Source organism: Lampetra planeri, chromosome 39 (genome assembly GCF_965212315.1).
Source record: "Lampetra planeri chromosome 39, kcLamPlan1.2.h2, whole genome shotgun sequence".
NCBI classification, from domain to species: Eukaryota; Metazoa; Chordata; class Hyperoartia; order Petromyzontiformes; family Petromyzontidae; genus Lampetra; species Lampetra planeri.
Genome location: NC_136145.1, coordinates 7,341,994 through 7,356,400, shown reverse-complemented (window position 1 = coordinate 7,356,400; position 14,407 = coordinate 7,341,994). Strand labels below are relative to the sequence as shown.

Here is a 14,407-nt window from a genome sequence, read left to right as displayed (position 1 = left end):
TGGGGGGGGGGATCGGTGGGGGGAGGGGGTCTCGAGAGGGGGGGTTCTCGGGGGGGTGTTTCGGTGGTGGGGGGGAGGGGGTCTCGAGAGGGGGGGGGCCTCAGGCTGGGGGGGGTGTCTCGGTGGGGGGAGGGGGGGGTCGGTGGGGGGAGGGGGGGTTTCGGGGGGGGGGGTGTCCCTACGCAAGATGGCCGCGGGGCCTCCTCCCCGCGTTGTGTACCCAGGGCGTGGTGTGTGGCACGCGGTTGTTGTGGGTCGGCACGCGGTTATCACAAAGCCGCCGCTGTGTTTCCACTTTCACTACAAACGCTGAAGCAGAAACAGCAACACTCGAGACGGAAGCGAGATCCCTTGAAGGCACCAGTCGGGCTGAATGATTAATCGATTTCAAATCGAAATCGCAATTTGAAACAATGTGATTTTTTGCGATTTGAAAAGTCATACAGCGTATTATGTACTTTCTTATTGGAATTGTTTGCTTTTTTATTATTATAACTTTATTTATTTAATTTCACAATTGTTCTATGTTTGATTGTTTTATTTCAATTAAAATGTTTTGAAATAAATACATGTTGGAAGCAATTCATATATATTAGAATATATAGGGCAGCTCATATTTTGCTGGTATCATGTGACAATGCTCCATCACATGTTAAATCTATTACAGTGAATATTGAACCGAAGCTTGACTTTAAAAAATTTTTAAATCACAAATCAAATCGCAATTCGATAATTTTCCACAAACCGTTCAGCCCTAAACACCAGTGGCCACTTTCTTCGATGCAAGTAACGTTCATCACGAAGGCGACCACCTGAATGTGAAATTGCTGTCGTTTCTCTGCATCTACATCGACCATACAAAAGATCACCGGTCTCATTCGTCGGTCATGATCCATTGCATCCGCATGCTCTTCTGCCCACGTGTCTCCAATATGCTACTAACCCACGTGGTTCCGTTCTACCTGTGTAATCGCAAGTGTCTTCTCCACGCTTGTGTGCACACTTTTCGACATGTTCGTGGTCTCTTGTGTATCAGTTGTCCACGTTTCGGATCCGCATGTCATAGGCGGTACACTGATTTTCACTGAAAACATCCTTAGAGGCAGGCACTTTTGTATATTGATTTTTGAATAAAAATTACCACTACTTCATTGTGCCCTTGTTGGCCTCATTTTATCATTTTGATCCTGATATACCCAGTCATTTTCCGAAATAAAATGTTTTACTAAGCCACCATATCTACCGCTATTACAATCCGCTGCCCGTTACTACAATGGCATCACCATAACAAAATAATCCGACTTGACTCCTTACCACACCTTACGATTAGGACTTTTCGATTTAAAGCTTTCGTGACTGCAGGGATTCATATTCTTGGTTCTTTCGGTAAAGTCACGTAGAAGGGAAATAATAAAAATAAAACAATAACATTCTCACGACGTTTCGATTGCAACACAAGCAATCATCATCATGTGTGAAAACCACAATTTTTTTGCTGTGGGTTTCGCACCTGATGATGATTGCTTGTGTTGCAATCGAAACGTCGTGAGAATTTAATTGTTTTATTTTTATTATTTTATTTCCCTTCTACGTGACTTTACCGACAGAACCAAGAATAGAATTACGACTTTCTCACACACAGACCACCACCACCGCCCTCCTCATTCATACATGTCAGCTTAAAACTCTGAATGTAGCTTCTCATTCACGACCAGCCTGCACACCGACACCTGGCACACACCCTGACAACTCTATAGCTACTATGACTAACTCTGTGCGTTAGCTTCACAAGTGTGCGGGTGATTGCGGTTCGTCAATAAATTTACATTATATTATCCACCATAAACTCACGTTTTAACTCTTATATAAATAAAATATCCCTTTATCTCACACCCAACCATCCAGCTTAGCAAAACGAAAACGTCGGATATCTCATCTCGACCTCAGGTCTCTCCTCTTTACTTGAGCAATGTTGACAATTAGCAAATTAACTTTAGAACGACTCCAGTTCCAGCGTGCACCTCCTAAACTCTAACCTTACACTGTCAAAGAGTATAGGACACCTCGATTTAAAGCTTTCGCGATTGCAGGGATTCATCTTCTTGGTTCTTTCGGTAAAGTCACGGAGAAGGGAAATAATAAAAAATCTAACAATAAAATAATTCTCACGTTTCGGCCACAACGCAAGCAGCCGTCCTCAGGTGAAGATTCAGACGCTGTCTCCCCGACATACCTGGTCTTCACCTGAGGACGGCTGCTTGCGTTGTGGCCGAAACGTCGTGAGAATTATTTTTATTATGTTTTATTTTTTATTATTTTATTTCCCTTCTACGTGACTTTACCAAAAGAACCAAGAAGTATAGGACACCGTGAAGTTGTGAGTTCATCTTTACTCCCCCCCCCCAACATGGCTCAACTCTGCAGGACTTCGGTACCTCTATCTGTGCAACACCTCCTGCAATAAAGATGTCCTTACCCCCACGACCACCAAGACCCTCACTCACTCATTACCCTTGGTCAATGCTGGATGGACGATTAAGTGGCGTTTTATCATGTGGTTTGTAATTGTCCAATAAATTCACCAAATATCTGAACAGCTGCCAATAAACTGCAGATTTGTTCTTTTTGAAAAAGTGGTCAAAGTTGAAATTTGTGCCGAGCCAGTCTTCCAAGTGTTCATAATGCCCTCGAATAAAAAAAAATATATATATGGGTGTTATGATAGCATCTGCCTACAGCCCGTCAACCAGGACATTGCTTACATTTTTTTATTTGACACAATGCGCATGACAAATCGTATAAATTAAAATACAAACGATCTTTCAAAACGCAGTTACATCACTAACATGTACAAAAGGTCAACCGCTATTACATTTCAATGGGCACGCAATCCCAACAGCCCTTGGGGACCAGGACCACGACCTCCACTTTCTCGTGAAATTTTATTACTTTCCCAAACTTGTCCTTAAAAACCCCTAACATTTAAAATGCAAGACTTCTCATGAAACGCACTATGGTACTGTGTATCTGGTATATATCATTCACTGAATTCTGTATAATTCCCACAAACAAGAATTCCAAAGATCTGTAAGGGAAATAAAACACAAATAGCAACTGTGAATTAAATAGAAGTCATCACAGGCAACACTTTAAACGGCAGATTTACATTCCAGGATAATTACAAGTTTACAGTAATTATGCTATGCAAAGAACTGCAAAACGTCTGCAAAAGTTACTGTCCACACGCAGTGGTGTAATAAAACATTGTCAAGGATATAGTAAAATAAAATATCTGTTTTGAAATCTCTGTTATATATAGCAATTAAAAAGTAGGAAGTTGCATGAATAAGAAGCTGCAGTGTTAACTTGTTACTCGTGGCAGCATTTTAGCGTCCAAACTGCAGCAAAGAAGTCACAGAAAAAACCCAGAAACACACGAAGTCCCGTTGCACGCACACAGAAAATACTGGCGACAATGTTTGCATGAGCATGCCACCTGCATGCCGTTCCTTTCATGTCAATGCTACCACATGAAACATTGAAACACAAACAAAACACCCTGGTTAATATCTAGATTGTCATTCAATTCAACTTTAAAAAGAGAAATGTACAGTATACTTATTGTAGAAGGTGCAACACAAGTGGATACTTGGATGAACCCTAACCTGGCAGTCAAAGCTGGAAAGGGCTTGTGCGGAACGAGAGCAATTTATAGTCAACCTTCCAATACAATCAGGCAATGCACCAGAATAATTAGAATGAGAATAACGTTTCTGGTCTTTAACACTTTAATTTCCATAAAACGATGTTGGTGTTAAGCATACTCTATACCAAATTACAACAAAACCATACTAATGAAATGCAAGACTCAGCCCAATCAGGTGTTTGTGAATGTGCTACCACGAGATTGCCACTGTGTGTAGTGTGATACATTTTGCACACGTGACCATTTTTCCCATCAGTGTTTGTAAAAAGCACGCGTTTTCTTTACAAAAGTGAAAAAAATAGAGGTTTATCACAATACAAATCTTAGCAAAAACTTTAAGCAGTACTATAGTACTTGACGACAGTGCCTGCACCTACAAAGAGAGCAACATGCAACTGGTTTAGGCGAGTGGTTGAGTGTGGTGCCCTTCTGTCCGGTTAGTGTAAATCCAAGTCAATTTGTACAAAGAACACAGCTTAATCTGGTAAAAGACCATACAATACAATAAAAGCAACCTTTGATAATTAGTATTTTAAGTTCCACCATGCTTCATGTTTATACTGTTGAAAAAGGGTTCCTGAGAAACCAAACAGAACAGCTTAAATTGTTATCAAATATATCAGCAGGTTAATGCAGTTAATAGAATTGCTTGTTCGACTTCTGTGGCAAACCTGCATGTTTTTTGTCAGACCGTTTGCCCTCTAACAACCTTTAGCTCAACATCTCGGTAAAAAAATGCAGATATGCATCGATAAAGGTACGTATAAAAGCAACCATTTGCAGCAACACTTTTGATCACCGCCATGTGTTACCACACTTTGAAGTCTGCAAGTTTACAACAGTCGAGTGGGCTCAACTGGTAGGGATAATGGGCACAGCATTGTTACGCCACCACGGTGTTCCACGTAATGGCGTAGAGGAGTGGGCGATCTTAACTCTGTGCAGTTTCTTCATTGTCATGAAAAAATGTGAAGCCACCAGGACCTCAAGGAAGGTGCAAACTGTGCCAAAAAAGTGTTCTGCATCGAGCGCCGTTTCAAGTGGCACGCTACGAGCGCTCAGCTTGTCTGGTGAAGGTTCGGGGCACTGAGGACACTGGGTTCCCGAGTGCGGTAGCTGCCCGATCGTTGGCTCAGTCTGGTGGCAGGAGGTCATGGAGACGAAACTTGTCCCGAATGTACGGCCGTACATCAACGTCCTAGAGGCACGAGAACAACCACAACGACAAGCTCAAGTTTACTCTCTAGTGGAGTTGTACACCCCTAGCTGCCACTGCAATTTATTGGCCTAAAATACAATGTTTCGCTCCGGATGATCGCTGCAAAGTATGCAAAGTATGCAAAGTATGATCTGTGTTTTGATTTAGTGTGCTGATCTTAAAGGTGCATTGAAAAATGTTGATACTCCAACTGATGCTCCTACTATTGTGGAGTGACTCATGCAGCCAGCTATGGCTGCAGAGTTTGGTAGTACATGTTGTTACCATCGTTTATTGTGAAAATTCGGTCACAGTTCCCATGACCACTGTTTCATTGCTTTTATGGCTTTATTTTGGTGATTTTCGAAAAGTTTTTTGGTTTGGCCATGTTTGTTTGTTGTAGTACAGAGTTAGACTGATGGCCTTAATCTAAGTTGTCTTATGGTTGTTGTTGCTTGACTTGCATCCCACTGGAATATTTGCACAGGGTTGGTGTACGGTGATTTTTCTGCAATATTTTGCTGTCTTTTCTTGGATTTTCTGTTTGCACATAGTCACTTTAAGATGTTTTCTTGTTCATGTTTTTTTGTTTGTTGCGGTTGCACCCGATTCAAGAGCCGATTGGCTCACAGGGCTATACCTAATACATGAACTTTGATACATGGGCCAGAACATATTTTATTTATGTTAACCTCATGTAAATAATACGTGACCACTCGCTTTACATTTACGGCAGAGAAAACAAAGCAACTGCACAAACTGTATAAAAATATGATGGCAACTAGGATGGTCAAATCAGCAAAAATTATTATTGAATAAAAATTTCAAAACCGAAATTTATCAATTTAATTACTTTGAGGGGAGGGGGTAAATTGTGCATGTCCCAACTTTACTCATTCACTCTTCTAAATTATCACCATTTTTAAGACTGTACACGCCATGCACTTTTACCCATATTCCCTCTCTCTCTCTGTTGTGCAATCGCAACTCGTGCCTCACAGGCTCTGTGTGAAACATGTTTGTCCTTTATAGCTGCACCGTCTTATAAACCAGGCCACACAAATCTGGCCCAAATTCACAGTAAGCCTGGGGGGGGTGTGGGTAGCATTAATCTGGTTGCATCACCAAACAGCAAAAGTTTGTTGCAATTTCTAACAAACATGCGGTTCTTAGGACATCATAGCCGGACTCTGACCGCTTTAGTGGACAAGTCATGGGGGTCAGTTGGTCTGATGTATGTACGTAGAATTTCTTTCGCACCGTACGTATCCAACCGTGCTCATCGGTGGGTATACCTTGCTGGCACTGATAGGCACAGCCACGCAAAGGAAATGGAGCACGAGTGGTGGCATTTGAAATGGTCGCGTTGGAAAATAATGCCATCGGCACAAACGCTGCAAAGTATGATCTTGTGTTTTGATTTAGTGTGAAGATCTTAAAGGTGCATTGAAAAATGTTGATAGTCCGACTGATGCTCCTGCTGTTGTGGAGTGACTCATGCAGCCAGCTATGGCTGCAGAGTTTGGTAGTACATGTTGTTTATGACGTTTATTGTGAAAATTCGGTCACAGTTCTTATGATCACTGCTACATTGCATTTATGGCTTTATTTAAGTGATTTCAAAAAGTTTTTTGGTTTGGCCATGTTTGTTTGTTGTAGTACGGAGTTAGACTGATGGCCTTAATCGAAGCTGTCTTGTGGTTGTTGTTGTTTGACTTGCATCCCACTGCGATTTTTGCACACAGCGTTGGTGTACGGTGCTTTTTCTGCAATATTTTGCTGTCTTTTCTTGGATTTTCTGTTTGCACATAGTCACTTGAAGATGTTTTCTTGTTCATATTTTTGTTTTTTGTTTGTTGCTGTTGCACCCGATTCAAGAGCTGAATGGCTCACAGGGCTATACCAAATAAATGAAACTGAATCCGACGGCATTCGCTGGCACTCACCATGCGCACCAGCCTCTCCAGGAAGGGGATGAGTTTGAGCAGCTCCGTGTCGCCCCGATCCATGAACCAGCTCTCAATGGGGATCCCATTGGACAGCTGTCGAGATGGCACACACACACACGTATGTAGAACTTCTTTTGCACCGTACGTAGCCAACCGTGCTAATCGGAGGTGTGTGGGGAAGGACAACAAACTAAACACAAAAAGTAGTTCTAGAGAAATGAGTTTTCAATCTAGAATAGCTCCAGTGGCTTCCTAACAATCTATGACCAGCCATTGACAAATCCGAAATAATTTCCCCTTTGGTCAATTTCCAATGCATGTACAAGTTTGGCTGCCCCTCCACCACTGCTTTTATCCATACACTTGTATTCCTCAAGGCAGCATTCTTCATCTCTATTTTAAAGTGGATCACACAATAAAATTGGCATGCACTCGGATAGTGACATCATAACATCTGTACATGTGACCATGTGGGACTAGGCTCTAAGAAAAGCTGTCTCGGGTGTGGACCAATCAATTTCAAGGACAGTGCATACATTATCAGAGTTGTGTTTTTTTTGTTTGCATTCCGACCGCAGGTATTGTGGTCAATGCAAACATGACTCCTTGTAAAAAAAAAGGTGTCAGTTTTTTTTTGCCAGATAAAAGGGTAAACTAATTATCATATTTTGCTACTGGCAAAGGAGGTTCCAATGGTGTGACCACTAGTTTCTGTACCTCTTGTCTCCAGGTCCATTATTGCTCTCATTTATCTCATTTTCATCTCACTAAATCAACATCACTTGTCTACATCTATCTTATATCTATTGCTCCCTCATCTCACTAATCTGTATCTCTTTATGTGAACCATATCTCTTGGAGAGCCCCTCCAAGGGCCTTTGCCGGCTAAATGTGGCCCATGGGCTAATCGTTTAATAACAAAGGGAATAGGTTTACTTACTCTTAGGATTTTCGGTAAAGTCACGTAGGTAAAGTAAAAAGTAAAAAAAAAGAAATAATAATAGAAATAAAATAATAAATCATTTTATTATTTTACTTCTAATATTTTTTTTTTCCTACGTGACTTTACCGAAAAACCTAAGCGTATGAATCCTTGCAGTCACGAAAGCTTCAAATCTAGAATAGGTTTACACCAAAATGATCAAATTTGAAGGGCAATAACTTAGATGACTGCTGTGCAATCCATATATTTTCAGCCACATATTTAATCTAACCTGCATCATGTACCCTTAACACATTTGTCTTTTGTGAATCCCTCGACACATTAGCCAATAGGTCTACGTATAGCAGCTGTGCCATACAACGCTAGTCCCACCTGGTAGGCAAATGCCTGTGGAGAATTGTCAATGATGATGGTCTTTGAGAGGTCGCGCCCAAGGATGTTGAGGTCCTTGATGTAGTTTCCTTGTACGCACACGCAGTGCTCTCTGAATAGCCGGTGCCTGCATTCAAAACGAAAAATTAATTTACAAATTCAACAAACGTTGTAAAGTTCAAGTGGCCTTCATTACAACCGTTCGATGTGTGCTTAATCAGGTGATTCATCGTACCCACCTCACTAGTTTCTTGGCTGGATCCAAAATATTGAGCAGTTTGTCAGCATACACTTTTTTGGATGCAGTGAAGAGAATGATCTGATAAAAATGACATGAAATAACACAAAAATAATAACGTGAACACCATTTCACATGGATGTTTTTCTTCATCATTCCCCAAATTCCTATAGAATATTGAATGTTAAAATTAAATATCGTTCTAGTTGTTACGATATCAACAACATATGCAATTCCTAAAGTCACCACAATTCAGCTCCCGTGGCACAATAACTCACCTCAAAATGTTTCGACATCCTCTCCAAAAACTCCCGGAAGTATGGACGCAGGCGAACGTACACCTGGACGCGACAACGGCACGGCAAGTCAGCACGGATCCTCGGTTCACATTACACCGAGAAAATATTGGCTGACATTCAGCCTCTCAAGTGCGTGAAATTCATCATGACTTTGGGCAGTTCCGCTGACCGGCCAGCGATTTCTAATTAACCTCCTTATTTAATTGCGCAAGTTAGGAACAGCTGTTGGTGCATTCTTTGGTGTGGTCTGCTGTGATCGAGTTGCCAAGTCCTCAAGGCATAAGCAGGCGCGTTGCCGTACCTGGTAGTTAACATCCTGAAAGAGAACAGGGAACGTGAGTGCTGCATCCTCCAGATGAATGAGGCTGCAATGGACCAGGGTTTCATCCTGTAATCACACGGGCACAAACGCACGCTTGAGCAGCAGCAGTAGGAGTACACACGCTTATTTCCGAGAGACATCATATTGACACATCGACTGTTGAGAATGTTACGTGGATTTGGGCAGGACACATCGCTTTAAGGGATCAGGCGAGAAACAAGCTTGTCGTGTTACGTCACGAGCCGACGTCGCATGTTAATAGGGTAATCTTGCAATGCCGCATGTAACGGCGTCATCGATGTGCCATTCACAAGTTCTGGACAACCCTTTGATCTATTTGGTTGGACATCTATGGAGGTGCGTTCCTTATAGCAACAGACTTGTTTACTAACATTTCTACTGGTTCACCTTTTACAAGAGCTATCGCAAGCCTCCCTCCCCCCACCCCTGGTTATACAGAGATGGACAGACGACAAAGCTAATGCATCAACAATTTCAAACTTAGATGGAAAGTGCTATAAACTGCTCAGCACAAGCGCACTCTGACCAGGTCGAGGACGAGCGAGTACTCTGGGGTGCTGCGCGTCTTGAGTGGGAGCGCCGGCTTTCGGGCCAGCTGCTCCTCAGTCAGCGGAGGCAGGTTCTTGATGAAGGCGTATCTGGTGAAATGATGTACACATACACGTCCGGCCGTATTCTCATCAATGCATACGTGTCAATCCGGTGCCGAATTCGGTCCTCCCTTACACTTTGCAGGTCATGGGGTTTTATTTCATCATACTTCACTATGCTGGTCAGTACTGGTTGGTGAAGCAACGGAGCATAGACAATCGAGCAGAGTATTGCACTGAACCCTGCTGACAATGTAGACCCACAGCAGCTTCATAGCTCAGTGGGCTTTATGTATGCTGGCCACCCATCAAAGTACTATGCAGGCTCAACGCCGCCTTGCTTCTGAGATTTGATGAGTTCGGGTGCATAACGGGTGATTAGGTCATAGGCTAGCACCAGTGGTAGCTGGTGGGTGGGTATATACTGGTTGGTCACGGAAGATTTTTAGGGGGTGGGAAATCCAGGTAAAAGCAGCCGCCTTTGCGAAACTACTTACTGAGTGTAGAACGCTAAATAATATGCAGTTTACAATCTTTATAATGAGCCGTTAAGTATTATTTCCTTTTTTTTCCACCGGCGGGGCCTGGCCCCATAGGCTTTTTATGACGAGCCGCCAAAAGCCAACACACGTACAAGTCAATCAAAAGCAAAACGGTTTTGAGCATTTCATTTGAGCATTTTGTTTCACGTCGTGTGCTGCATGGAGATGTTGGAGCGCGCCACGTACGGGTCGAACACTTCCCAGTCCTCGTCGTAGCACGTCTCGGCAGGCGTGGCGGACGGCTCTGGATACGAGCTCTCGGGCGGCATCATGGCCGGCTCCTCATCTTCCGTCTCGCCGTCGTCTGCAGCCGCGCCGCACGCCAAGTCCACAACCGCGCGCGCCAACGCTGAGCAACTCCTTGCCTTGCCGACCGAAAACCTCCACGTGTAATCAAACGCTCCTCACGCCGCTGTGCCACTGATAAAACGTGCTGCCCACAGTGTAGCGCCGGACTTCAGACTTTCTACTGGACATCTGTGAAAAAGAGCTTTATAGCTCATCGCATTCCTCCGGTATAAATACAGATTCAGATTTTTTTTTCCTCTTAAAGAAAAAAAGTCAAATCATATCTACGCATGGATTCTGGAACACTTTCCAAAATGCGTTTTTGCTCAAAAGTATTTAATTAGCAATACAGTAGCTGTCAGCAGAATACATTTTTATATTTGCAAATAGTTTTATCTGCGATTGTTTGTGTTTCCACATTTTGGGCAAACCATGTATTGATTTGGTCATTTTTCCATAGGGTAATTTTCTTATAGCAACACGACTTCATACAAATAATTTGTTAATGTTGGATCGACTTAATACATGCTATCGAGCACCATTGTTACTGACAAAATGGCTGGATAAATCCAGTCGATACATCTTGCGTTAAATCTGGAGTCGTTTAGCACAAATCATTAAGATTAAACTTTTTCCCGTCAAAAAAAACATTCCTGATATACACTAGACAACATTTACCCATAGGTTGTACCGTGTGTGAAGAATTGGAAAACTGGTGAGAAAATGGTCCCCAACAAGTGTGTTCTTGGTTGGGACTCGGCATCTGTGGACTCCTTTCCATTTTGTTTGATTTCATTTCCTCCGCCAACATCTGAAAATTACATCAAGCGCCATTACTACCGAAAGCTGCTAAAATAAAATAAGAACATTTGGTCACGGTTTCATTAGTATGAATGTACTGGCAGTGCCTCTCAAGGAATTGTGCCCACTCCACTGACAACTGACCTCCGTTATGCTGGGATTTTCTCCTCGTGACAGATGACCTGGTCGCAGAAGTGATCAAATCCTCTTGAGCATTTTTCTTGCCTCTGCCCTCTCTCTTCCATTTCGTTTTCACTTCCACCTGCAAAGAGGTAAGAGTTGAATTTTGAGGCTGGGAACCTGCCTAAACAATATGCGACACAGTATGCACATGATATTCCAGATCACCTCTCATAAGTTAGCATGTGCTTTTAAGATGTTAAAAAGACAATTATAACTCACCACATACAAACCCTTTCTATAACCAAATTTACACTGACATGAATTGGCATAAGAGTCACCTCCTCAGCTGTGCAACATGTATGAATTGTCACAATTCAAAACAATTCAAGACGCAATAATTTTTCGTCACATCTGCTGTCTCGGGACATTTCTGTCAAATACGACTTGACGCATTTTTCACAGGGATCGATTTTAACCGATTAAATCTCACACGATTTAAAGCTTTCGTGACTGCAGGGATTCATCTTCTTGGTTCTTTCGGTAAAGTCACGTAGAAGGAAAATAATAAAATAATAAAAATAAAACATACTGTCTACTTGACAGACCTGTTCTCCACCTGAGGACGGCTGCTTGCGTTGTGGCCGAAACGTCGTGAGAATTATTTTAGTATGTTTATTTTTATTATTTTATTATTTTCCTTCTACGTGACTTTACCGAAAGAACCAAGAAGATAAATCTCACACGCATAATGAAACTCACAATGACTTGCGTACCACCATACGCGCATAAGCCAAGATGACGAGTGCTGGGGGGGGGGGGGGGGCTCACGCACCTTAACGGGACTTGCCCTCGCGGCTTTCCTCGTCGGTCGTGCCTGGCGACCAGCCGTTGCCCGTTTGGCCGCAGGCGAGTGTCCCAGGGAAGCAAGCTGCCCGGCGACAGCGCCGTCGCCCCTCTTCCTGGAAGCGGCCGCCCGTGGGGCCGAGACTGCATCCGCTCCGGGCTTGCCATCAGACTGGCTGAGAATGCGGTTCCGGAGCCTCATCTCCAGCACTGCATGACTGCAAAGGGCAGGAGAACACGCGCGGGGTGTGAATCGCAGTGAATACGCGCCGGCTGCTAATACTTAACAAAGATGCTACACGGCAGTGAACCCACACTGATGACAATAAGTGAATACAAACTGACGTTAATAACGCAAAATATACACCAAAGTTATTAAGCACACATTATGAAAATAATGTATATCTGTAAGGCGCATATCATATGTAGATCCCAATGCGCCATGTATGGAAAGCAGCAAATAAATAGAACCTGGGAAAATGGCCACAACAAGGGGGTAGAGGCCAGTTTAAAGAGGCGAGTTTTCAAGACAAGCTGAAATATATCTACCGATTCTGATTGTCTTATAAGCAAAAGGCAAAACGATACAATGCTAGGTAGCTGCACTGGCAAAAGCCTTAACCGAAGATCTCAGCGACCTCGGAGTACAAGTTCCTGTAAATATTGTGGGGCTAATATTGAAGTAAACGGGTCGGTGACATGACCAAGCAGTAGCGCATTTGCACTTGCTGCACAGGTTAGCGCAGGGGTCGGCAACCAAAACAACAAGACATTTTTTTGTTATTCGGTAAAAAAACTCAAAATTGAAAGAGCCGCAAATGCATGTGAATACGAGTCGGTGGTGGTCCTTGCTAAATAACGTCACGAAGCCAGTCCTTGAAAGAGCCACCGCGTGCGGCTTCAGAGCCGCAGGTTGGCGACCCCTGGGTTAGCGGTTTGAATCTGGCGGATGCCCTGGTTAATACTGCGGTTGTGCATGAACCAGAAAACACGCGCCGCCTGCTTCACAGTGGAAGCTCAAGATCCAGTGACGTCATTCTAAAAGAGGAGGCCAATGTGCCTGCGTCACGGTATACATTTCCAAATTAAAAAAAATACGAAATAACTTAATTGGGGACACAAAGCAAACGTCGCCCCCCACTGCGGAAAACTTAGCAGAAACATTGAACAAATAAATATTGGGGCTCATTGAGGCTTTCCTGGGTAAACAAAAACAATGGCAGCGAACACACCGTGATGCTGCCATGTATTCAACAAAAATCCTCACCAAGTATCAATATAGTTTTTCCAGAAGAGTTGTACAAGGCGAACCCCAGCAACCTATGTCCGCAAATGGGTTGAAGACCAATTTACTGTATTGCAATGCCTTCCACCGTCTGACATTTAAACCCCAACAGGTACTGTATTGTGGAGTTTCGCATAAATCTCTTCGTGATCCACTAACCAATCCATCCAAGCCGTTTAATTATAAACGCATAGCAATGTTAAGTAAAAAAAAAAATGTCATACTATGTGACGATAAACAACACTTTTAAAACACGAGCTAGCACCAACATTGCATTCTCACACGCCGCAAACGCCGTAGCCGTTCCCAGACCGAGGCCGCGTACGGCGGCCGCCTCTCCCGCAGACCCGGGGCTGGCGAACTATCCGAGGGCCGTTGAAGGCCCGACCCATTCCCCCGGGGCCCGACCTGCGTCGGATCTGGGCTCTACACACGAGGGAATCCCTCCCCATCCCCCACACACACCGACCCCGAGGACCACTGGGGTACACGGGGGGACAAGGAGGGAGATTGTGGGGGGCCAGGGGGAGAGGCGGGGACCCCGGGGGCCGAGGCTGCAGGCCGCGGGTAATGGCGGACGCGAGTCGGGCAGTCGTTGGGAGGGGGGGGGAGTCGCCATCGCGAGGCGACGGGGACGACGACAACGGTGATGGAGCCGAGCGAACGGGGCGGCAAGGGAGAGACGGGGTGGGAGTAGCCGTAGCAGGCGAAGGAGGTCGACTCACGTACCGTCCGCGCCGTCTAGGCCTCTCCTCCTCCCGCTCCCCGTCGTTGCCGCTGCTGCTGCTCCACTCGCCTCGGCTCGTGGTGACATGACGCAATCGCCGGGTTCGATGACGTAATTGTTTATTTTGATTCGCACGGGGGGGAGGTGGGAGTGTGGGGGG

At 44.1% G+C, this 14,407-nt stretch overlaps 1 protein-coding gene across 1 annotated transcript; it reads right to left on the bottom strand.

The window, feature by feature from the left end:
* Positions 1-2,754: 2,754 nt before the first annotated feature.
* LOC144731566 (CTD small phosphatase-like protein 2-A) lies at positions 2,755-14,334 on the bottom strand. The gene is made up of 12 exons (XM_078612714.1): positions 14,250-14,334; positions 12,225-12,453; positions 11,414-11,531; positions 11,160-11,279; positions 10,367-10,484; positions 9,575-9,686; positions 9,007-9,093; positions 8,685-8,747; positions 8,408-8,487; positions 8,169-8,295; positions 6,851-6,946; positions 2,755-4,904 (listed from the first exon to the last, which is right to left on the bottom strand). Exons 2-12 carry the CDS (start codon positions 12,435-12,437, stop codon positions 4,839-4,841), a joined length of 1,200 nt encoding a protein of 399 aa, XP_078468840.1. The 5' UTR covers positions 12,438-12,453; positions 14,250-14,334; the 3' UTR covers positions 2,755-4,838.
* Between the last annotated feature and the right edge of the window lie 73 nt (positions 14,335-14,407).